Below are 25,013 nucleotides of genomic sequence, written 5' to 3'. Positions count from 1 at the left end.
CAACATTCATACAACCAACCAATCAATCAATAATACAACAATCATTCATACAACCAACCAATCAAATCAGTAATACAACAATAATTCATATAACCAATCAAATCAATAATCCAACATTCATTTATTCAAACAATCAATGTATCAGTTGTTAATCAACCAATGAATCAATCATTCAACCAATAATTCTATTAATCGATCAACCAACCAACCAATCATTCGATCATTCATTCATACATCCAGCCAATCAAATGAACCAACCAATCATATCTAATAGTGATTGATTTTGAATCATGAGTCTATAATGAACTCTAACGGCTGTAGTTGTTTAACAAAACCAGTCTGCAAACAAACAAACAAACCATGGAATGAAGGTTTACAGGTCTCACACACACACACACACACACACACACACACACACACACACACAGGGTTAGAAAGACATTATGGCACCCCTAAACGACGAATGGAAGCCCAACTAGGTGGTTAGGAAAAAGTTTTGGCACCCCCTCAAACTTTTAACAGGGAACCCACGAAAAAAGAAAGACAGAAAGAAAGAAAGAAAAGTTCCCGACACGTTTGTAGGGAAATGTTTAATAAAGAAAGAGAAACACGTCTCGGATTCAGGCTTTTTTTTAGGACGGGTCTCGACACACCCTCGGGATAATCCAACATGGAAACACAAAAGGGACAGAAAAGTCGGAAATCGTGGATATAATAAAGAAAAACCACTAAAAGATTGTGAAATCGGGGTTTATCAGAGAAATGAGATTAGGAGTAAAATAAAAATAAAAAGATAAAGTGCTGCTTATTGACTGTAGTTTATTATTTCCGGTCCATGTTTCTCCCTGTTCCCGACAATAGAGGAGCAGCGCGGGAGCGCGCACGCAAGTACGCGCACTACATATACATACATACATACATACACACACACTCACACCAGCGAATTCAAAGAGCTTTTCACTTTTTTACCTGGACATAGTTGTTCTCGCAGTAGTCCGCGACCCTGGTTAGGTTTTGGTAACTCTCTAATAAAGCTCTTTTCCCGGCAGGAATCTCTTCCTCTAACAACATCTGCAGCTCTGCCATCTTACATGTCTCCGCATACTAACTCCTGCTCTTCCCTTTGATAGAAGCCACACAAGCCCGGGTCCTGAAACACACACACACACACACACACACACACACACACACGAAAGCAGGGCAAACGCAAGGCAAAAGCTCCCTCCTCTGGTGTTTAGGATTCCTGCTAGAGCGTTCTACCCCCACACACACACTTCCATACTAGTTAGTATTTAACGCCTTAGCAAGCGCACTATTTCTGACATACTGCCTAGTATGCAAGGTTGTTCCCAGGATGATCCCAAAGCTAAACTACTAAAATACATTGAGAAAAGTGTTATTCTCTTTAATATTTCAAGCATGAATTGTTTTTTTTCTCTTCTTGCTATATTGTTATATTGATATTTTGAGAGATTTCCTGTTTACGCACACTTTCATTCTAAGTAGTATACAGCGCAATTTCCGGCATACTGGCATACTGTGTAGTACGTTAGTGTGCACGGGAAGTTGCCATGGTTTCGTGTAGTGAACATCAGGAAATCAATCAATCAATCAATCTATCTATCTATCTATCTATCTGTCTGTCTGTCTGTCTGTCTGTCTGTCTGTCTGTCTATTTTGCTGTTAGCTCTATCTATCTATCTATCTATCTATCTATCTATCTATCTATCTATCTATCTATCTATCTATCTATCCACCCATCCATCTATCTATCTATCTATCTGTCTGTCTGTCTGTCTATCTATCTATCTATCTATCTATCTATCTGTCTGTCTGTCTGTCTGTCTGTCTCGCTGTTAGTTCATCTGTCTGTCTGTCTCGCTGTTAGTTCATCTATCTATCTATCTATCTATCTATCTATCTATCTATCTATCTATCTATCTATCTATCTATCTATCTGTCTGTCTGTTTGTCTGTCTGTCTGTCTATTTTGCTGTTAGCTCATCTATCTATCTGTCTGTCTGTCTGTCTGTCTGTCTGTCTGTCTGTCTGTCTGTAATGTAGGTCTATTTTTCTGTTAGTTCATCTATCTATCTATCTATCTATCTATCTATCTATCTATCTATCTATCTATCTATCTATCTATCTATCTGTCTGTCTGTCTGTCTGTCTGTCTGTCTGTCTGTCTATTTTGCTGTTAGCTCATCTATCTATCTATCTATCTATCTATCTATCTATCTATCTATCTATCTATCTATCTGTCTGTCTGTCTGTCTGTCTGTCTGTCTGTCTGTCTGTCTGTCTGTAATGTCGGTCTATTTTTTGTTAGTTCATCTATCTATCTATCTGTCTGTCTGTCTGTCTGTCTGTCTGTCTGTCTGTCTGTCTGTCTCGCTGTTAGTTTATTTATCTATCTATCTATCTATCTATCTATCTATCTATCTATCTATCTATCTATCTATCTATCTATCTATCTGTCTGTCTGTCTGTCTGTCTGTCTGTCTGTCTGTCTCGCTGTTAGTTCATCTATCTATCTATCTATCTATCTATCTATCTATCTATCTATCTATCTATCTATCTATCTATCTATCTATCTATCTGCCTGCCTGCCTGTCAATTTTTTTTATTATTTTATCTTTTTATCTTTTTCTAGTTTTACCCAGAAGAAATTCAATAAACTATTGTCCTAAAGAAGCTTTGCACATATCAAAAGCTCATAAAATAAATATTTATTTGTTTTGTGCCAAGAAAAAAAAAACTCTCTGAGAGTTAATTCTATTCTAATGAGGAAGAAAGCACAAAAGGTTCTGTCATTGTTGTGGTGTACTGTTCAATGGTCAAATAAAATAAAATTGTATGTCACTTAAACGTTCATAGAGAGTATGGCATGTAGTGAAATGCTTATTACGACTGTCCCACATGTATTAAAAATAGAATCAAAAAATGTAAATAATTAAAAATATAAAGTATAAAAGCATAATAAAAGTAATATATATATATGTATATGTATATATTCAGGGTGTAACTGAATGCAGTCCTTTTTTACGTGCAGAATATCTGAGTTCAAATCTGAGTCCCCTCAAGAGTGTATTAAGTGGCGGACCACAAGATCGTTACTCTCCGTCTGGCACTTTATGAGCTTTTTGTACATCGTTATTAAACTTGAAAACATACACAACAATGGCAGGAGTATGAAAAAGAAAGTGGAGTTAGCGCAGTGTCACTGTGGAGACTCACTCCGTACCGGAAATACGATTAGCAGGGCGGTGTTTTGCAGATGCCGGTTTTACAGGTCTCGCAATGTTGATCGTTTGGTTCAAGAATTTCTATTCATTCCACATATCAAGGGAGTAAATGACTGTTCTACAGCATACTACAAATATGCAGTAGAATAGTAGAATAGTTAAGTAGATCATATCTTTTGAAAATTGTATTAAATGTAAAACACACACAGACACACACACACACACACACACACACACACACACACACACACACACAATTCAGTTTTATTTGTATAGCGTTTTTATTACGGACATTGTCACAAAGCAGCTTTAAATGTACATCAATTTTAATTTAAAATGTATTCGTTAGTTTATAGGTTTATTCACAATGAGTGAGACAGAGGGGACATTGGTGAAGGATAAAAACCTCCCTCCAAATAGATGAGAAGGAAACCTTGTGAGGAACCAGACTCTAAATGAAATTCATCCAGACATCCGGATATTCATTCATTATTGTTGAGGTTATGCAGGGTACAAAATCCCTCTTATCATGTACACGCCTATATATAGATTGCTAAGGGTGTTTATCTTAAATGCACATTATGATAGATAGATAGATAGATAGATAGATAGATAGATAGATAGATAGATAGATAGATAGATAGATAGATAGATAGATAGATAGATTGATAGATAGATAGATAGATAGATAGAATATTTATTTATCAATCATGGGACAAATATTTGAAAGTTGGCAGCTGCACACTTATCTTCACCCCCTTCTTCCATACAGATCAAGTTTCTGTTCTGATCTCAACAATCTGAGCAAAATACTGAGTAGGCACCAATCAGAGGCCGCATTTTTATGATGTCATCATGTGGAACCTTTGATAAAGTATTTTACAGTGTTTTAAAAATACAAAACACTAAAGTATTTTAATACAAAATATGAAGCAATTTTCATCAACCCTACAAATACAAAGGACAAAATCCTATATTATATATGAAATATGTATTTGAAATATATATATATATATATATATATATATATATATATATATATATATATATAATGTATTACTTTATGACTTTATTTTATTGTTTTTTTTATTTTATTAGTTATTTTCGTTTTCTTTTATATTTTTTAGCACCATAACAAATTTTTTGTGCATGCAACTTATGATACTTGGCGATATAGGTGATAATATAATATCTAATATAATAATGTATGTGTGTGTGTGTGTGTGTGTGTGTGTGTGTCGTTCGGAAGGAAGGAAGGAAGGGGCATGCAGCCAGAATGCCCGGATGAGAGGGCGGCTTCTGATTTGTTCTGAACGTGTGCGTCGTTAATACAGTTTAAGAAAGTGGTTACATACAATAATAACACGTCATTTAATTATAATGTTAATTAAAATAACAATAAAATTATAAGACTGTGTTCCCGATTTCATGTAAAACGAAGCGAGACTATTTATCGAAGAAACGCGTTATTAGTAATAACGCGAAATGAATCTTGGGATATGTAGTTTTATAATATAGTCTTTAATCCGGTTTCAGAAATAATTCTGCACTTTTGCGACTAATACAGACCATAATCTAGCATCGGTTAAACATCAAAAACACTAAACAATCTTTCATGAATGCTTGTGTAACACTGGAAACATTTAAAGCTTTTCTAGGGCAGAGAGTCAAGCTGATGTCCTGACTACACTTCTGGATTATCCGGACCCTTGCGCAATGCATTGTGGTACTTGTATTTTGTTGACCCTTTACGCTTAGTTTTTTTGTATCCAATTAAACTACAATTCCCAACATCGCTACGGGTGTTCATTAGGGGTTTTGTCGCTGGTACAGTTTTCCGAAGTCGCCTTCTTCCTCGCAGGTGCTGAAGAAACGGTAAGGGGGTTGAGTTGTTGCTGTTGTTATTGTTATGAATTATTTTTGTATTATTATGATTTGTTCCGTTGCGTTGTTTGTGTAGAATCGAGGTGTATAGTTGTGTGTCGCCATGTTTGATGTGTCGTTAAGGACATTAAGGATGTTTTGGTGCATGTTCTTGTATCGTGCATGTTGTGAGCAAGATTATAACCATGTAAATAACTCTTATAAATAATAATAAGCGTCTCATGCAGTAGTTTAATAAATTACTTGGTTAATATAATATATATACTTACCCTATATACTTCAAGCGACGTACAAATGGGCATTTACGACATAAGGGCCTCACTTAGGGGCCCAATAGTTGTAGATTGGTGGTGCTGAGATTTGAACTCATGACCTTCCCATCCAATGCCTTAACCACTGAGCTACAACCTCCACACATACTCATATACACAGCTGTTCATATTTCTCTCTCCCTCTCTCTCCCCCTCTCCCCCAGGTTTGATGTGACAATTTGTTTATTTTTTTTGATAAGATCCACGATGGAGGATGAGTCCAGATCGATCCACGAGCAAAGGTTTGACGCTGCGGTCAAAGTGATCCAGAGTTTGCCTGCAAACGGTGAGTCATAATTCATCAAATATTCAGCTGTTACTTCAATACAATTTTACTCAAGTAGAAGATCTAAAGTAGAAGATCTAAAGTAGAAGATCTAAAGTACAAGATCTAAAAATCTACTCAAGTAAAAAAACACTGCATTAAAAATGTACTCGAAGTAAAAATTCTAAGTGAAAAATCTAAAATCTGATTGTCATTTAACTTTACTAATAATGCAATTATAATATATAATGCAGAAAATGAATAAAATAAACACTACAGTCCATATGACTCGAGTCTAATGTGTTCTGCACTTAAACAAGAAATCCTCATGTGATTTATGATAATGAGACAAATCACAAATTTAGATTCGGTATTCAGAAAGCGAATGGCGTTGACGTCTGTCTCGTCCGTTTCGATCTTTCTTCTTTTGTACGTTTTAGCGGGTTTGTTCTGCATTATTTGTATTAATTTATTTTTTGCTCTATACCGAATATAGATAGCACGAGTCCCGATTTACCACAGGTCTATATAACAAGATTGGAGTCAACAAAGGAAGTGGAGAAGAAATTTAAAACTGTATTTTTATTCGGGCTGTCGATCGAATAAAATATTTAATCTCGATTATTCGGTTAAATACTCGATTGTCACGAGTTAACTCGAGTACTAGTCGAGATTAATCGCAACTTAATCGCACATTTTGTATTTGTTCTAAATGTACCACAAATGAATCATTTTCAAGTTTTAAATACTCGAATAAACATTGGCAAATATTGATGTTTTATGCAAATGTATGTTAATTATCAGTGCAACCAAACTCAACATGGAGCATGAAGACTAAATATTCTTGTAAATTATTTTATATCTGAGTAAAAAAAAGACATCGTGAATAAATGTTGTTTTTTTTCTCAAATGGTCAAACAGAAATGCATGCCGCGCTCATAAAATCGCGCTAATCAATTTTGTTTTGTTAAAATGAAATGGATTCGCACTTTACATATTAATAAAATGAAATCATCTAAATCACCTGCATGCTTTAAGTATGGCGCATCATCGACGCACCCAAAACCAATCAATAATTAATAAACAGAATTCATTTAGATCAGTCACAGATCATGGAAAGTGAAACTTCAATCTGTCACAGTGGGGGTTGGATTTATTTACATTGTTCTCATACAAGTTTATAGTTTTTTTTTTATATTCTGTTTGCAAGAGGAAATTTCCTCAAGGATCGTGGTGCATCTCTTCCTCTTTCTCGTTAAAATTAGGCAAGCAGCTCTCAAAAGACTTTTGGGTTCTTCTTGTTTTATACAACGAGGTCCCCCATGCAACACCTGGTCGTAGACGGTTTCTGGTTTCTGCAGTCTGTTGCTAGTTGCAAGGTCCATAGCCTTTCTGACCTGCATGAGATCCACACTAATATCGAGTGCAGATGTAGAAGGGGATGGGCCACACACTCCTCAGGGGACCTGAGCTTTCTTCACCCTCATCCAGCTGCCAGGGCACATCCCAGCCAAACTAATCCATACTTTCACGGCAGGGGCGATCATTTTGTTTTCCGGCGAGTAACTCACATGTGAGGAGAGCTTGTGACAGAATGTACAGTTGCACAGCACACGATGTACACAGGACAATTATGAAGGTTGGTGCTCCCTGTGACTGTGCGTGCAGCCTTGTGCTGCCATCTGTTGGTGTGTGACAAGACTAGTCTCGAAACTTTTTGATATCACCTTGTAGTTGAGCAAAAATGTGATGAGCATTTCTCTTTCAGCATTAAAAACTCTCCAAGGGCCCAGGCATCTGTGGGGTTTTGTGGGCGTGGCTAAATGAAAATCTGCTTTGGATAAATGTTCTTGTCTTGATGACACACGATGGTCCGTTACCACCATCTAATCACCACCATCTGATTCCTCGCAGGTTCCTTTCAGCCGTCCAACGAAATGATGCTAAAATTCTACAGCTACTACAAGCAGGTGACGCAGGGGCCATGCAACATTCCTCGCCCAGGCTTTTGGGATCCTGTTGGCAAAGTCAAATGGTACCCAAACACTGCATATCACGCCAGTCTTTCTTTTTTTAGCACTTTGTATTTGTTTTTTTTGTTTTTTTGTTAATCAATAAATCTTGTGTTACGAGATAGTAAGCATGAGTCCTCTGGATTTGGTCTTTGAACCTACCGGGTATACGACACATTCTTTGTGGCCTCAGCGAGTAACTGATTTGCGACTTTTAACAAACGCATAAAAAGAATCAGTTTGTAGGAATTGGCGGTCGACCGATTTTGAGTTTGTGGATTTTATTGGTATCGATAGCTAGGTTGTATCGTGCTTGCTGATAACCAATTATTAAAACGATATTCTTTAAAATAGATAAAAAAAAAAAAACATAACATTCTATGTAAAATAGTACTGAACTTTATTACAAAAATATAAACACTACTGAATCATAATGTGCTAAATGAAATAAATAGGAAAAATATATATATAAAAATATTTAGAAAATAAAAGACACATTTGAACCAAAAAAAAAGTAACGTTTAAAAACAGTTACATCCAAAATGAGTTAAAAAATGACAGTACAGATAAATTGCACGTGGCATTAAAGATTTCGCCTCTAGAGGCCGCCCTTGTACTGTATAATGCAACCCGGAAAAACTACTGGAATGGATTTTTGCCCGTAGTTCAAGCAATCAAGCATCAGAACCGATAAATCGTTGGACCTCTAGTAGAAATGAACACAGGAGATATATAAAATGATCAAAATCTCACAAGCAAGCGTTATAAAACTTGCCATTATGAAGTATAAAGTGTCATGCATGAGAATGTTTACAGTCTACATTATCTTCTATATATCATAGTCTTTAGTGCATTATAACTTTTTTTTTTTTTAAAGAAATGTTAACATTGTAATGAGACATGACATTAAGACGTATAGATTTTGACCTACATATACTTCATGAAGGGTCATGTACATGAAAACTAAACACTTATAAACAGTTATGTCATGGTGTCTGATTTTATATGAAGGGTACCTTCAAAATTCAAGCTGTGTTTGGATTTAGCCATATGTTGCGCTGTGCATTACTGCTAAACATCTCCACTTTGGCCTCCATTTGGCCTCCATTTTCTCTGAACATTGCACTGTCTGACCTTCAGTTAAAGTTGATTGAACATTCACTCCTCTAAAAAGTGGAAACTGTCTTAAAAGTTTTCCACTTGTGAATAATTTTCCTCACAGTACACCACGAGCTTTAAATTCTTTGAAAATGGCCTTTTCAGATTAATGAGCAGCCACCGTTGCATCATTGTTTGTGTCTTGACTGCTACGTATCCCCTGAATCCTGTGGTATAATCCTTGAATTTTTACTCATGGAGTCTCCATTTGGGTTCATTTTTGTAAAAAAAAAAAAAATGATAATACCATGGTGTAATATGTCATGTTGTTCATCTGAGGTTGTATTTACCTCATTTTATTTGTATTTACTCTCATTCAATTTTTTTCCCCCGCATTAAAATATCTTATAAAGCAAATTGCAAGAAATAACTTTCAGGCACTTGAGTCAAATATGACATTAGTTGTTATAATGCGTTTATGACCAGACATGTGACTTGACCCTAGGAAGACATACTGTGTAGTTTTCCTTTATAATTTAATATACGTGGAACTGTGAGTATTTACGAACAATAACAGTGTCCTATTTTGTTACTACACCTAATTTAATGACTATAATGTCCTTATGAGCAACTGTTATAATGTGTTCTGTAATCCAGCATAATGATTTATTAGGCGTTATGTATTTGTTTACTATAACAATTAACAAAGACGTTATAAGGTATTATTACAGATACGATTCACCGCGATTATGATGCAGTGTGATCCGATTTCGATGCAATTCAATGAAGAAATATGATGCTATGCAATTTATTATGCTTATTAATTATAACTTAAGAGCCTTCTGACTTCTAACGCATGGCCCTTTCACAAACAGGCTTTTGTAGTGCAAAAAAACAAAGATTTATTAGATGAAATAAAACCAGATGTTTCTTTTCCTATTGTGTGTACAGGAAGATGCAGCTCTACCTCTGCCATGATAATCTGTATTCTATGTGACTCTCAGGACACGCCTCGGTCTCCGTAGTGTTGTGATACGTCATGTTTACGTAGCAGCAGAGGTGCTGAGAGGAAGCGCTCGAGAAACAGTTTAGCGAGGAGAAATCGATTTGCATAGAAAATACTGGTCACAAGTAATTGGTCACTTTCAGGTAGAACCAGTGTTATGTCTGAACATGCCAGAGATGCTCATCACTCCGAGGTTCGTTCACACCTGTTAGTTTGCTTTCATACACTGGCTGCCTGCAACATGACCATGTGAGCACCCTTGAAAACCACAGCTCACAGTCCACCAGAAACCTGAGCGTTCCTCAGGAGTGTGGAAAATCAAGACTTGCCTAATACTGCAGAGAAAGCATTTACCTAGTGTGTGTGTGTGTGTTTGTGTGTGTGTTGTAGGGATGCATGGAATGCACTTGGAGATATGCCAAAGGAAGAGGCCATGACGGCGTATGTGGATGACCTCAAACTGGTAACGTTGTCCGTTTGTTCGTTTCCGGTTTCGGTCTGAAACAAAATATCTAAAGGTTGTATTTTTTTTTTTCTTTTCTTTTTAGATTCTTGAAAGCATGCCCATGACCGAGCAGGTGGAACAGCTGCTGCAGGTTCTTGGGCCATTCTATGAGTTGGTAGATGAGAAGAAGAAGATCAACCAAGTGTCAGACCTGACCGCAGGTGAGATGTTCATCATGGTTGGCGTAAACGGTGGGCACTGTCACCTATTAATTCGTCCCAGTGACCTATGCATCAGTCCATTCTTTTGGACTTTGTGTTTGTCCAGTCCCACTAATAGAGGTCCTACTGAAGGAGGTGTGGCCTTTGTGCCTGTTAGTCCCACTGAAAGAGGTGTGGCCTTTGTGCCTGTTATTCCCACTGAAAGAAGTGTGGCCTTTGTGCCTGTTAGTCCTACTGAAGGAGGTGTGGCCTTTGTGCCTGTTAGTCTCACTGAAGGAGGTGTGGTCTTTGTGCCTGTTAGTCCTTCTGAAGGAGGTGTGGCCTTTGTGCCTGTTAGTCCTACTGAAGGATTTGTGGCCTTTGTGCCTGTTAGTCCCACTGAAGGAGGTGTGGCCTTTGTGCCTGTTAGTCTCACTGAAGGAGGTGTGGCCTTTGTGCCTGTTAGTCCTACTGAAGGAGGTGTGGCTTTTGTGCCTGTTAGTCCTACTGAAGGAGGTGTGGCCTTTGTGCCTGTTAGTCCCACTGAAGGAGAGGTGGCCTTTGTGCCTGTTAGTCCTACTGAAGGAGGTGTGGCCTTTGTGCTGTGTGTAAGCTATTGTGCAACAAAAGTATATTAACAATTAAATCAAGTCAAAAATGTAAAAAAAAAATCTGTATGTTTGCGAGCTTTTGACCAAACTAAATGTTTATATTTATGTTTGTATATGATACAGTTGACATAAATTTCCCAGAATCTCTAATTAATTCCCATAAATTCTCGTACATTTCTGTTAATTCCGATAAATTTACCAGTTTAAGTTTCCAACCTGGAATATTCCCCAGATTAAATCCCTATTTTCCGTCCTTTTGCAACCCTAACAAATGAGACACAGAGTATCGTCTGTCGAATTAAACGTCTGTGTACTTTGAGAGATCGGATCATTATTGAAGTTTATGGATAAAAACTGATCCATGACTTCCTGATGTCAATTTATACTCTCCATCTGAGTAAAACTGTAGTGACAATCTGTTACAAATACATGTTTTCCAATTGTTTCATTATTATTTTTTTATGTTAACATGCTGAATGTGTGTTCGCTTTGCTGCTCAGCCCAGTTGGAACGATTTGCTAGACAGTTGGAAGGCAAGTGTGTAGTAAACGTGTTCCTCCTGTGATCCTCCTCCCAAAGTACTGAACATACTGTAATGTAATGTAATGTTAAAGACGTAGTGGTGATTCCTAAATCTCAAATCCACATGTAGCTGGTTTTTTGTTTGTAGATGTAGATTGTTTTCTAGATTAGTTCCTGTTTGTACTAGTGATAAATAAATGCTAGACTAGATTTGACCCCAGGTCATAAACACAAATAACATGTGCAACTGTGGTGATCTTTAGGCCTCGGGAGCATGATGTCTGCCCCTTCGAAGAGCACCACAAAAAGCATCATCAGAACCATGGAAATGAACGGAACCTTGGACGGTCACATTCCTATCAAAGCAGAAGCTCCGAAGATAAACGCAAACGAGGTTAAGGTGCAGGAGGATGGCACTGAGAATGACGACGACGATGAGGATGAAGAAGATGACAACAGTGGAGATGATGAGAATGAAGAAGAGAATGAGCAGCTGCCAAAAGGTAATGAAGGAAGGGACACTGAACGCTAGGTGTGCGTTAAACAATTTTAATACGTGATGTGGAGGTGAAAAAACACCAGATGTGAAGCCGTTAAATCGGTGTAAGGTTTCATACCGTTATCTAGAAACTCAGCTGCTCGAAAAGATAACCGAATGATAACCTCAGCTGCTCGAAATGATAATGATAACCGATTAATCGACCAATACTGAATCAACTAAATACTGCATAAAAAACAAACACTTCCTGTAAAAGAGCACTGAACTTATTATAAAAATAAATCAAATTTCAATGCTCTGGGTTTTATGAAGACATTTAAAGCATGTTTTGTGTGTCAAAACAAACAGCATGTGGTGTCAGTATTTCGCCTGTAGAGGCCGCTATCGTACTGAATAACGCAACCTGGAAAAACTATCGAATTTTTGCCGGCAGCCGATAGTTCCAGCAATCAACAATCGGTGCTGATTAATCAGCAAAACCAATGAATCGGTCAACCTCTAGTTTTAAAAAATATTTATTAGAAAAAGAATTAAGAGAAAGATTGGAGAGAGAGATGTTGTGTATCTGTAAATGAACAAAGCTCCCGGTGTTAACTCCTGGTGCCGTTTTTCATTCTATTTCTCATCTTGTGCTTTTTATTAGATGGTAAAATTCGCCATTTAAGTAAAAATCCACCATGTGAAATGTTTAAACAGCTGTCTCACTCTGTGTGGACGGACCTGGAACTGTATGTTAAAATGGTTAGAGTTGTTCACGAACCACGCATTCTTTCGACAAAACAACATCGGCATCTTCCAGCCAATCAGAATCGAGAATTTAGACTTAGCAGAGTATAAGTACATATATGATAAGGAATTAATTTTTTTTTTACATTTTTTATGTTTTAGCCACTGCCTTGAAGAAAAAGTCCTCGGAGGGAAAAGGGCTTCCGAACGGCGCTACAGAGCACAACGAGTTTCCCTTGCAGAACGGCACGCACTGCTCCAAATCCGTTCTGAACGGAAAAGACACGGAGGAGAACGACGGAGAGATCCAACACGTTAATGGCCACAAAACAGGTGACACTACAGAGCACTCGGGTTCATGAGGCTTAATGGATTTGAAACTAGAACAGGGAATAAAACACTTTAGAAGAGATCATGATACACCCCTTACTTTCTAGAAGCTATAAACAGTCTGGCTTCATTTGAAAGTAAAAAATAGGTTTACTTGCAATAAAACAATAGAATAAACACCTTCTGACCAATAAGATTTGAGAACACAATAGCACTGTGATTTAGTGGTCTTTATTAGGATTTTATTAAAAACTCTCCTGATCATATCATATAAACGCTGTTTTAACGATCAAACGATAATAATTACCTGTCAAAAATCATGAAGAATCATTCATATTTGACACACACAATATACTTAAGAAAGCGGTTCTCAAGCTCTGTCGCTTGCATATTATAGGCTTCAGTAAACGCTAGAAGTGGGAACGAAACACGACTGCCCCCTGCTGGTAATGTTAGAGAATTTTGCTACGTGCCGCGGGATCCGTTTTCCCCTAACGCGCATTCTCACTGGTCAAATCTGCACATAGACACCTGTAATACACGATTTGAACAGAAGTATTGGGACACCTGACTTTTTGATATTTTGTCAAGGTTGTACAATGGTTTCAGGGAAAAAATAAATAAATAGACCCTCACCGATCTCGGTTTTACTGTTTAAGGGAACTGTTTATGATGATGAAGCTTCATTTGCATTTCAAAAAGGCCCTAGAAATCTCATACACTGATACACTGCATGTAAATACGAAGTTCATTCGATTTCAATTTCTCTAGATGATAATGAAGACATGCTCTGCGCTCATCACGTGGCCTCAGACTCGGACAGTGAGGTTTACTGCGACTCTGTGGACCAGTTTGGTGCGGAGGAGGTGAGACGACATTCCCTAATAACCGAACGAGCCTCACTTTTCTTTCTTCGTGAATCAGCCGAATAAGTATGATCGAGTATTCCGAGAGCAAAATATCCAAACTCCTTTATCTTATGTCGTTACAAAGTGCTGACACCAGAGACTCCTTTCCTGAATGTTATGTAATTATCTCCATACAAAAAACATCACTATATAATTATAGCTACGCAACCCCGGTATTCTCAATAGTGCAGCTGTGTCACACTCCACAGTAATACTTAATGCTTTATATAAAGGTTATATTATATTAAGGTCCTTTAGGGCTATACTATTAAAAAAAAAAAAAAAAGAATTTGCTTAATTCCGACTTAAGTTCTCACAATTCTGACTTTTATTTCTCGCAATTTCCGACTTTAGTTCTCGCAATTTCCGACTTTGGTTCTTGCAATTTCCGACTTTATTTCTTGCAATTTCCGACTTTAGTTTTTGCAAGTTCCGACTTCCTTTTTGCAATTTCCGACTTCCTTTTTGCAATTCCGACTTTTATTTCTTGCAATTTCTGACTAATTTCCCGCAATTCCGACTTTATTTCTCGCAATTTCCGACTTGATTGCTCGCAATTTCCGACTTTATTCATTGCTATTTCCGACTTAATTACTTGCAATTCCGACTTTTATTTCTCGCAATTTCCAACTTAATTTCCCACAATTCCGACTTTATTTCTCACAATTTCTGACTTGATTGCTCGCAGTTTCCGACTTTATTCATTGCTATTTCCGACTTAATATCTTGCAATTCTGACTTTATTTCTCGCAATTCCGACTTTATTTCTTGAAATTTCCAACTTTATTTCTCGCAATTTCCGATTACATTTTTCGCAATTCCTACTTTATTTCTCGCAATTCCGCCTTATTTTTCTTACAATTCCTACTTTATTTCTGAAGATTCTGACTTTTTTCCTCGCGTTTGCAAACTTTTATACTCGCAGTTCTGACTTTTTTCAATTCTGACGCCTCACAACACTACGGAGAACGAGGCGTGTCCTGAGTCACATAGAATACAGATTAACATGGCAGAGGCAGAGCTGTAACTTCCTGCACACACAACAGGAAAAGAGTTTGTGAAAGGAGCCCTACGCATCGGCAGCTGCTTCATATGTATCTTTAATGTGTCGTATCTTTGGCTATGCATCGAGATGTGAATCTCAGTTATGGAGATACACATCCCTAATACATATTCTGTATATATTTTTGAAGGGAAGCCACAGCGCTCTGTGCTCTCATGTGGAGCTGCAAGACTCTGAGATCCCGCTGAAAGAACAGGACGGTCTTCAACACGGAGGTGAAGACGGGAAGACGAGTGGAGAAGGAGGAGTGCAGAGAAACAGACTGAGCACAGGTAGACCCGGGAGCTCTGTGACCAGGAGAGGACGAGGTACAGCCTGACAGTGTAACAAACCTAAATAAATAAAGACGCAGTAGCTTTTATTTCCTAGCAGACATCGGTTTCTCGTCTACTTCAGGATCAAGGTCCTCAGGCTCGGGGTCAGGGGTCTCAGGGGCATTACAGGGTTCAGGAGGTGACGGGGAGCGCTGGGGGTCGGATGGAGCCAGAGGCGGCGATCTGAATGAGCAGATCGTGACGGCATTAACGCGGCTACAGGAGGACATGCAGAGCGTCCTGGAGAGACTGCACACACTCGAGGCTCTTACAGCCTCACAGGTAAGACGTTCAAATACACCTGCAGCTCATCCAGCACCGGATCTATTATCAACAGGAAACACTGCTGGAGTGCTGTAATCTCTAATCTCCACAAACGCTGGGATATTAAACAAGCTTTTATACCGTCATAGGAGTTTTTACACGAGCAATTATCTATAAAAGTACATTTTATTGTCATTTATTTACTTATTTTATTTAAATCTTTGATTGATTAGGATTGAATTTAATTAGAATTCAATATAGAATTTGCTTCATGGTATATGGATTAGGTTCAAACTGAATGGGATTAGGTTTCTGTTCTTTGGATTGAGCCAGAAATGATTACAGTTGGGATTCAATCCTTAAGATTGCTTTATATACCAGATATTTTCTAATGGTTTTAAGGTTTAGGATTAGGTTTATATAATTATAGTTTGGATTGAAATGATCAGGATTTTTTTTTATCATTAGGATATTATTAGGATTGTTTTTTATATTGGTAGAAGTAGTTGGAAATTATTAGGACTAGGGCTAAATTATTAGGATTATTTTTATGTGTATTATGATAAGGGTACTTTATCTGAATTGGGTTCAGTATTAGGATTAGATTTAAATGATTAGGAGTAGGGTTTAATGATCCAGATTGGGTTTATGCTACGAGGATTAGGTGTGTTGTCGGGATTAGGGTTATGATATTAGCACTAGGTTATGTAATTAGGATTAGGTGTGTTGTCGGGATTAGGGTTATGTTAGGATTAGGTTTGTTGTCGGGATTAGGGTTATGTTAGGATTAGGTTTGTTGTCGGGATTAGGGTTATGTTAGGATTAGGTGTGTTGTCGGGATTAGGGTTATGTTAGGATTAGGTTTGTTGTCGGGATTAGGGTTATGTTAGGATTAGGTTTGTTGTCGGGATTAGGGTTATGTTAGGATTAGGTGTGTTGTCGGGATTAGGGTTATGTTAGGATTAGGTTTGTTGTCGGGATTAGGATTATGTTAGGATTAGGTTTGTTGTCGGGATTAGGGTTATGTTAGGATTAGGTGTGTTGTCGGGATTAGGTTATGTTAGGATTTAGTGTGTTGTTTAGGGTTATGTTAGGATTAGGTTTGTTGTCGGGATTAGGGTTATGTTAGGATTAGTGTGTTGTCGGGATATGTTATTAGGATTTGGTGTGTTGTCGGGATTAGGTTATGTTAGGATTAGGTGTGTTGTCGGGATTAGGGTTATGTTAGGATTAGGTGTGTTGTCGGGATTAGGGTTATGTTAGGATTAGGTTTGTTGTCAGGATATGTTATGTTAGGATTAGGTGTGTTGTCGGGATTAGGTTATGTTAGGATTAGTGTGTTGTCGGGATTAGGGTTATGTTAGGATTTAGTGTGTTGTCGGGATTAGGGTTATGTTAGGATTTAGTGTGTTGTCTGGATTAGGGTTATGTTAGGATTAGGTGTGTTGTCGGGATTAGGGTTATGTTAGGATTAGTGTGTTGTCGGGATATGTTATTAGGATTAGGTGTTGTCGGGATTAGGGTTATGTTAGGATTAGGTGTTGTCGGGATTAGGTTATGTTAGGATTAGGTTTGTTGTCGGGATTAGGGTTATGTTAGGATTAGGTGTGTTGTCGGGATTAGGGTTATGTTAGGATTAGGTTTGTTGTCGGGATATGTTATTAGGATTAGGTTTGTTGTCGGGATTAGGGTTATGTTAGGATTAGGTGTGTTGTCGGGATATGTTATTAGGATTTGGTGTGTTGTCGGGATTAGGTAATGATTAGGACTTTGTTGTGTGAAGTCGTCACCTCTAATTTTAACATTGATTTCACTGCAGATTTTGGTTCAGAAATACACACAATTTCTTTAAATGTAACTAATAAATATCCAGAGTGACGACATGAGTGATCTGAAGAGTGATCTGGGTAAAACAGTCCTTTGACTCTGGTGTTTTACACAATTTGCTCTTCTCAGGCGAGATCAGCGGCCTTGCCCTCAGAATATCTGCTCCCCCCAGCCAGCAGGACTCACAGGGTGGGTTGTGTAACACGTCACATTTTAAACTGCCATGATTTACTTCTGACCTACAATCATCCTGGGTGCACTTTGATACTCAAATCTGAGCCAGATTTCCTGCTTAACAGCAACCTGTTTACCACAGATCACTGTGTCTGAGTTTCTGGCTGTACACAGTTCATAAATTACAGAAATGTTTACTGCAGTTTTATATATATATATATATATATATATATATATATATATATATATATATATATATATATATATATATTAGGGGTGTAACGGTACACAAAATCCACAGTTCAGTACGTACTTTGGTTTTTAGGTCATGGTATAAATGCAAAACATAAAATTGCTTGTTGTTTTTTTATTAATGCAGTTTATTATTATTATTAACTTTTGTGATCAACATTTGAACATTTTACATTTTTTTAACAATTTTAAAACAATTTTAAATGCCTGCATGTTTAAATAATAAATAAAATATTTGATAAAAATAAAATAGAATAAATCAAATTAATGCAATTTACTTTTTTATATTGATTGAAGTAATAAATTTAATTGGCACAAATTTAATAAAATAAAATAAATGGAAACATTTTATTAAATGGTTTACATTTGGTAGACCCTATTTGGGTAATATAGGGGTGTGTGTGTGTGTGTGTGTGTGTGTGTGTGTGTGTGTGTGTGTGTGTGTGTTTTACATTTAATATTTAATTTTATAAAGATATGTTCTACTTAATTGTTCCACTTATAACATCGTACTTAAAAAAATGTCTTTATTCCATCCTTCATTCATTCACTCCCTCGATATGTGATATTGTCTGAATTTTGTCCTTTTAAAAGAAATTCTTAAAGCTGGACATACAACGCTTAAGAATCCATAGTGCTAGCATTAGCAGCTAGCTACTTCTTGGTTAGCGGCTAACGCTAGTGCTATGGATTCTTTAGCGTTTTCATGCATGTGTAAAACAAATCGTATTTCCAGTGCAGCGTGAGTAGCCACAGTGACCATGCGATAACTCTAGTTTATTTTTTATACCACTGGAATGTTTGTGTATGTTTTCCAGTTTGATAATTATACGAATAAAAAAATGCACATAAATTGTGAGACGGAAACTAAACAAACTTGCGTTCCGCCACTTAATACGTTCCTGAGGGAATTCAGATTGTAACTTTGTTCCACACTGAAAAAGTGCTGCCGAAAGCCCTGTATCGAACAATTTCTATACGAATATGTGTACCATTACACCCCTTATTTATATATATATTCACAGCATTTTGTAGATCTTTGCAAATTTATTAAAAGTAAAAAAAAAACAATCAATTGTACATAAGTATTTACAGCCTTTTGCGCAATAATTTGTTGAAGCTCCTTCGTCTCGTAGACACTCCTTTGTTATCTGTGTGCTTTGGCTCGTTGTCCTGTTGGAAGATGAACCATTGCTCCAGTCTGAGGTCCAGAGCGCTCTGGAGCAGGTTTTCATCAAGGACGTCTCTGTACATTGCTGTATTCATCTTTCCCTCAATCCTAACCAGTCTCCCATCTCCTGCCACTGAAAAACATCCCCACAGCATGATGCTGCCACCACCATGCTTCACTGTAGGGATGGTATTGGCCAGGTGATGATCGGTGCATGGTTTCCTCCAGACATGACTCTAGACACTCAGGCCGAAGAGTTCAATCTTTGTTTCTTGTGGACTGAGAGTCCTTCACGTGTCTTTTGGCAAACTCCATGTGGGCTGTCATGTTGTGCCTTTTACTGAGGAGTAGCTTCTGTCTGGCCACTCTACCATATAGGCCTGATTGGTGGAGTGCTGCAGAGATGTATGTTCTTCTGGAAGGTTCTCCTTTCTCCTCAGAGAAATGCCGGCACTCTTTCAGAGTGACCATTGGGTTCTTGGTCAACTCTCTGACTAAGGCCCTTCTCTCTGATCGCTCAGTCCTGGTGGTTCTTCAATTTACAGATGATGGAGGTCACTGTGCTCATTGGGACCTTCAATGCTGCAGAATTTTTCTTTTCCCTTCCCCAGATCTGTGCCTCCATACAATCCTGTCTCTGAGGTCTACAGACAATTCCTTGGACGTTTGGTTTGTGCTCTGACACACACTGTTAACTGTGAGACTTTCTATAGACAGGTGTGTGTCTTTCCAAATCATGTCCAATCAACTGAATTTACCACAGGTGGACTTTAAACAAGTTGTAGAAACATCTCAAGGATGATCAGTGATAACAAGAGTCACCTGAGCTCAATTTTGAGTGTCATGACAAAGACTGTGAATATTTATATTTGTAATAAATTTGCAAAGATTTCAGACAAACTTCTTTCACATTGTCATTATGGGGTTTTGTTTGTAGAATATTGAGGAAAATAATAAAATTAATAAAATGTGGAAAAGCACTGTGAATGCTTTCCGAATGCACTGTATCTATATATGTGATGTTAATGTTTATATTTGTGTGCAGAAGCCATCCTGGTGGCCGTTTGACGTTTCCCCAGGCACCGTAGCCTTTGCTCTCTTCTGGCCCTTCATTGTACAGTGGATCATTCGCCTGTATTTTCAGAGGCGGAGAAGGTAACAGCTGGAATATAATCCAAGTGTCAAGTCGTTGTGTTTATGACAAACAGAAGGACAGGAATAAACTTAAAATTTATTTTATCAGGTGTGGAAAAAGTTGTTTTATTGTTCGTCTTTTATTCAAAACACAAAACCATAGACGGTGTAGTGCCGAAGTCTTGGGCACATGGGATTTTTTTGCTTTACAGCATTTCTTCTCAATTCTAAAAAAAGTCCAAAAAAACACGTTAACGCAAATAATTTTTTTCCATTTTTATTACAATTAAATAAATATATAAAGCTAAAAATAAACCTCTCAACACAATTTCATTCACAACATCCTTTCTTTACTCAGATATTTATATATAAATACACATTTTAATCACTAAACGTGTTTTACCAATGCAGCAAGTCTCAAATCAAGCACCAAAATCCGCCATGATGCACATATCCGGCATTTAAAACCGTCCGTGTGGAAACAAAAGTTTCGTACGGTCTCCTGATAATTTACGTAACTTTAAACTCCATAATTACTTTAAAACATTCATAAGAATATTTTGTCTTCATGCATGTTGAGTTTGCTTTCACTAAGTGTCCATGTTTGTCCATGTTGATTAGAGTATTTAAAAACTTGAAAAGTATTAATTTAAGGAATATTTAGAACAGATAAAAAATTTCATGAGTTAACCGGCGATTAATCGCAACGTCATTATGCAATTAATCGTGCTTGGATATTTTAAGCGATTGACTTTCCTCAGTTTAAACTAGGACAGTTTAAGCACATTATTCATTAATGAAGCAATAAGAGCATTACAATGAATTCATCTTTCTAACTGAGCACCATACGGTTCTTCCTTTCAGAAAACTGCCCTGAGACACGTGACGGCGGCAGACCCGTGAGCTCCAGACGCCGGCGTCCTCGGCAGCACCTCCTCTTTTTAACTCTCGCTTTTTGCACTACGATGAAGACGATTAGTGAGCATCGAAAAACAGCCTGATAGATGAATGTGTGCTGCTTCTAAAAGCTTTTTGTAAAAAAAGAAATTTCAAGTCTAATATATAAAGTGGTAAGATTTACATGAACTGCTTGGTTCGAGAAATTCGAAGTAAGATGCAAAGAAAAAAAAATCTTTTCGTTCCTAAACCTGACAGGGCATTACAGTAACAAGTTTAATACACCGCCCGACGTTGAGAACTAGACGTGTCGCTCGTTACGCTTCACCATAAAGCTGCTAATGATGCATCAAGCTCTATACATGACGAATTACACTGTATAATTATAGATAAAACGGTTCGTTTTGTAACAATAACATGCAAGATTCTGGCTCGGCTTCGACCCTATGTGTAAATCGGGGCCATTGTGAACTGATGCTACTGGAAGAAGTGCCTTCCATAAGTTGCAGTTGGATAAGCAATCAAAGCCATGATCACGAATTATAAAGCACTGATCTAGAGAAGGACTATGTTAAGTTATTTGACACTCTTGCTTCTTTTTACTGCTGTGGTAGATTAAGGTTACCTTTAATTAAGTCGAATACTCAAAGTATTGCCCCTGAAACAAGCTTTTCTTTATTCAGCCACTTTTTTTTTCCAGATCCTCTGTTGTAGATTAAGATGTTCCCTGTAACTGCGCGTGCTGCTTGGCCTGTTATAAAACTGGCAGGAAACTTTGATACCGCCTCATATGTACCTGAACGTTTGCGTTTTTAGTTGCTTTGATGTATTTCATCAGGGAACATTAATTACATAAATTAGACATAAATTACTGAATCACCTGAAGAGCTAATTTAAAGTTACCCCACGTTCACATCCAAACACGCAATAACGGATCCTGTACCCTTGATAGTGCCACCTCAGCTACAACATAAAGCACAGTTCGTCACTATATTTTCTCTGAAGTTTGTAACGTCTACAAATCACAATTACACAACTACAACTCTGAGAAATTAATAGATAAAACAGTTTTATCACAATTTCACTACCAACAAACTTTTTCGCAAAAGCACAGAACATTTTCATCATTTTTATTAAACTTGTCAACCAATCAGGGTGCCAGATACTAAATAAAGAGGAACAATGATGAAAAATGAGGCATGGTAGTATGCGAATATAGATAATAGGTAACATTTTTGTACAGTTAAATAATATTTTGATATCCAAGGTAATAAAAAAATTTAATTGTCTGGTTTAGGGAAATTCACTTGTACACGAAAAACTGCTGATTTATTGCTGATTTTCTGCCTCCAAAGCGTCAGTGGTATAAATTCGCCATTACCAGTTAAATCAAACTTTATTTTACTAGTTGGTTAGTAGCCAATGGTAGCTAAAAACATTTTTTTTGCATTAACAGGGCTGCACAAAACACTAAAACGCTATCTGCCCTCTTCCACATACCCGAACTCACAGATTCACATAATTGGCTAGTGTTGAGTGACAGCACATGCCCCTCCCACCTACAGAACACAGCAGTTTTTCCTCTTGTGGCATTATATAGGTTTAACCTCGCAAACTTTTAACTTCCCGATTTCCCAAATCTGGAGCTCATATTGTTCTGTGCCAACAACTTTGTGGTAACAGTTTGAAAAGTCACATATGGCTAAAAAAATGTCCCAATACTTTTGAAAGGCCCATAACAAAATGTTAATTTAAGTATTAAGAAAAAACTAAAGAATGAAAGAATTTTGAAAATAAAAAAAAACAGGAATTGCTACAAAAATGTGTGTATTAGGGCCGTGTTTCTCAACAATATTCCTTATACAACTGATCCTAATGACACTTAAGAAAAGTCATGCAATAACGGTTGTCTTTTTTTTTTTTTTTTTTATCGGTCATTCTTAAAATTTATTAATTTTTGTTCCCATGTCGTACCCGTTTCTCACGACCGCGTTTTAATGAAACCTAAAAAAAAAAAAACGTAGATTACGAGAATAAAGTTGAAGCACTACGAGGTTAAAGTCATTATATTTTGAGAATAAAGTCGTAGCAACATGACATTAAAGTGGTAATAGTTTGAGATAAATCACAAAATTGCGAAAAAACGTTTCGCTGTTTAATTTAATTTTTTGGCAGTCATTGAGGAAATTGCCTCTTTCGTGCAGTCTGAGGGATATCGACGGTTACATCTGCCTGCTATTCAAAGCGCTGTTTCTCAAGAGACTATGAGGATTGTGATCAAACACGCTGCCCGTCCAAAAAAAACACCTGGATTTAAATAAGGAAATTAGTAAGAGCCTCCCATTGGGTATATACTGCATGGGTGATTATATTTTAGCTGGCAACAAGTTTTTTTAACCCTAACAGATGCAGTGAGTAGCGTCTCATTTCTTTAACAATCGTATCGGAAGTCACATCCTGTGGTCGTGGAAAAGATGTTCATCTGTTTCAGAAATTTTTAGCATCCATCAAGCAAAGAAAAGATCTAAGTAGAACAGTCGTCTTCGAGGAAGAATTTGCGGTGGGGAAAAGAAATCTCGAAGGAGCGTGGTTTGGTGAAATCAAATCGTAAAACAACAACAGTAGAACGTTGTATTTCAGGATTCATTAAGCTTAAAATGTGAAAGAGAGGTTCAGGGAGCATGACACATCATTTTCACACATTGATTGGCCACCACAGAGTCCAAACCTTAACCCCATTCAAAATCTTTAGGATGTGCTGGAGAGCCTTTGCCCGACTCTCTGACCCCTATCACCAATACAAGATCTTGGTGAAAAATGACTGCAACTCTGGACGGGAAAAATATGTTGCGACATTGCAGATCAAATCGGAGCAATCAGAACAATCAAAGCTAAAGATGGACCAATAAAATATTAGTGTGATGATTTATTCTTTTTTTTTGGACAGGCAGTGTGTATCGACCTTGAGGGACAAACACCGGCGTGCTCCTCACTTTATTCTCGTAATCTATAAATATATAGTTTTTTTTTTTTTAAAGGTGGCACTAAAATGCCATCGTAGTTTTTTTTCCTCCTGATTTACTGTAAGATTTCAGATGATTGTTGTGGTCATTAAGACGTTCGTATTTGATTCTATATAATTTGTCCTTCACATCCTTCTGGTTATGTTTGTTTTTTTCTCTTATTTTTGTATAAATTGTTAAATAATGTTAATAGCTGAAATAATGTGTATATTAGAACTAGAAGTATATAATTATATATATAACTAAAATTGCGATTTGAATTGTAACATACTGTAATGTAGCACTGGCTTCTTTAGAACAGTAATTAAAGAAAGATGTAATTAAAAGCTGTGTTGATCTTTTTATTGATGAACACTTATTTCTGAGGAGTGGTGAGAGATCTTGCTGATAATCTGAAGCACCAATAAAAATCAGAGCTTTGACTTCTTCTGTCTTCTTTAAAGTGCAGTTTAATACATTAAACACCACCTCATGTTTGTTCAGTGCTAACAGTGGGGTGAAGACGTGTCATCCCCCCATTCATCTTTTTATCCATCTACCTTCATCCATATACATTTAATTTCTCTATATAATCTGTTCATCCATTCCTCTATCCCAATTATCACTACTCATCCATCACTATCTATTCATCTGTCTCTATCCATACTATTCACCCATCCATCAGTCTATCCATCCACCTATCTATCTATAAATCCATCTTTCTATCAACCAAATCTCTGTTTACCCATTTCTCTATCATCATCCATCCAGCTCTCAACCCATCTATTCATCCTCTATTCACCCATCCATCCACCCATCACTATCCAATCATCTGTCTCTATCCTTACAATTC

General features: G+C 37.2%; 2 protein-coding genes across 12 annotated transcripts in view; one reads left to right on the top strand and one right to left on the bottom strand.

Annotated features, from left to right (window-relative positions):
* Nucleotides 1–1,165, bottom strand: part of abi1a (abl-interactor 1a) — a 56,837-nt gene extending 55,672 nt beyond the window's left edge. For 5 of the 8 annotated variants that reach the window (XM_046847339.1, XM_046847343.1, XM_046847337.1 and 2 more), the window contains exon 1: nucleotides 970–1,164. In XM_046847339.1, the coding sequence (XP_046703295.1) occupies nucleotides 970–1,086 (117 nt within the window). In that variant the 5' untranslated portion in view covers nucleotides 1,087–1,164. Of the gene's footprint in view, nucleotides 1–969 lie in introns of all 8 variants that reach the window. The other 3 variants (XM_046847335.1, XM_046847338.1, XM_046847342.1) reach the window with 3 other exon arrangements.
* acbd5a (acyl-CoA binding domain containing 5a) lies at nucleotides 687–23,330 on the top strand. 4 transcript variants are annotated; one of them, XM_046847344.1, is made up of 13 exons: nucleotides 699–888; nucleotides 5,641–5,726; nucleotides 7,620–7,740; nucleotides 10,212–10,284; nucleotides 10,370–10,487; nucleotides 11,863–12,102; nucleotides 12,987–13,157; nucleotides 13,926–14,020; nucleotides 15,256–15,433; nucleotides 15,522–15,721; nucleotides 17,660–17,719; nucleotides 20,173–20,282; nucleotides 21,126–23,330. In XM_046847344.1, exons 1-13 carry the CDS (start codon nucleotides 836–838, stop codon nucleotides 21,136–21,138), a joined length of 1,518 nt encoding a protein of 505 aa, XP_046703300.1. In that variant the 5' UTR covers nucleotides 699–835; the 3' UTR covers nucleotides 21,139–23,330. The 4 variants fall into 4 exon arrangements, with proteins under 4 accessions (XP_046703303.1, XP_046703300.1, XP_046703301.1 ...); XM_046847345.1 differs by lacking the exon at nucleotides 699–888 and adding an exon at nucleotides 5,024–5,120 and having other exon boundaries at nucleotides 5,605–5,726; XM_046847346.1 differs by lacking the exon at nucleotides 699–888 and adding an exon at nucleotides 5,038–5,120.
* The last annotated feature ends 1,683 nt before the right edge of the window (nucleotides 23,331–25,013 follow it).

This window comes from Silurus meridionalis, chromosome 4 (genome assembly GCF_014805685.1).
Source record: "Silurus meridionalis isolate SWU-2019-XX chromosome 4, ASM1480568v1, whole genome shotgun sequence".
Taxonomy (NCBI): Eukaryota; Metazoa; Chordata; class Actinopteri; order Siluriformes; family Siluridae; genus Silurus; species Silurus meridionalis.
This window is presented reverse-complemented; position numbering and strand designations above follow the sequence as displayed.

What these genes read in the sequence shown, in the direction of transcription:
- acbd5a (XM_046847344.1), top strand. Translation starts at nt 836, where the DNA reads ATGTTTCTCCCTGTTCCCGACAATAGAGGAGCAGCGCGGGAGCGCGCA. An exon ending in ATGTGGATGACCTCAAACTG is followed by an intron (nt 10,285 to 10,369) that starts GTAACGTTGTCC and finishes TTTTCTTTTTAG; the next exon opens with ATTCTTGAAAGCATGCCCAT. An exon ending in AGGCTCTTACAGCCTCACAG is followed by an intron (nt 15,722 to 17,659) that starts GTAAGACGTTCA and finishes TGCTCTTCTCAG; the next exon opens with GCGAGATCAGCGGCCTTGCC.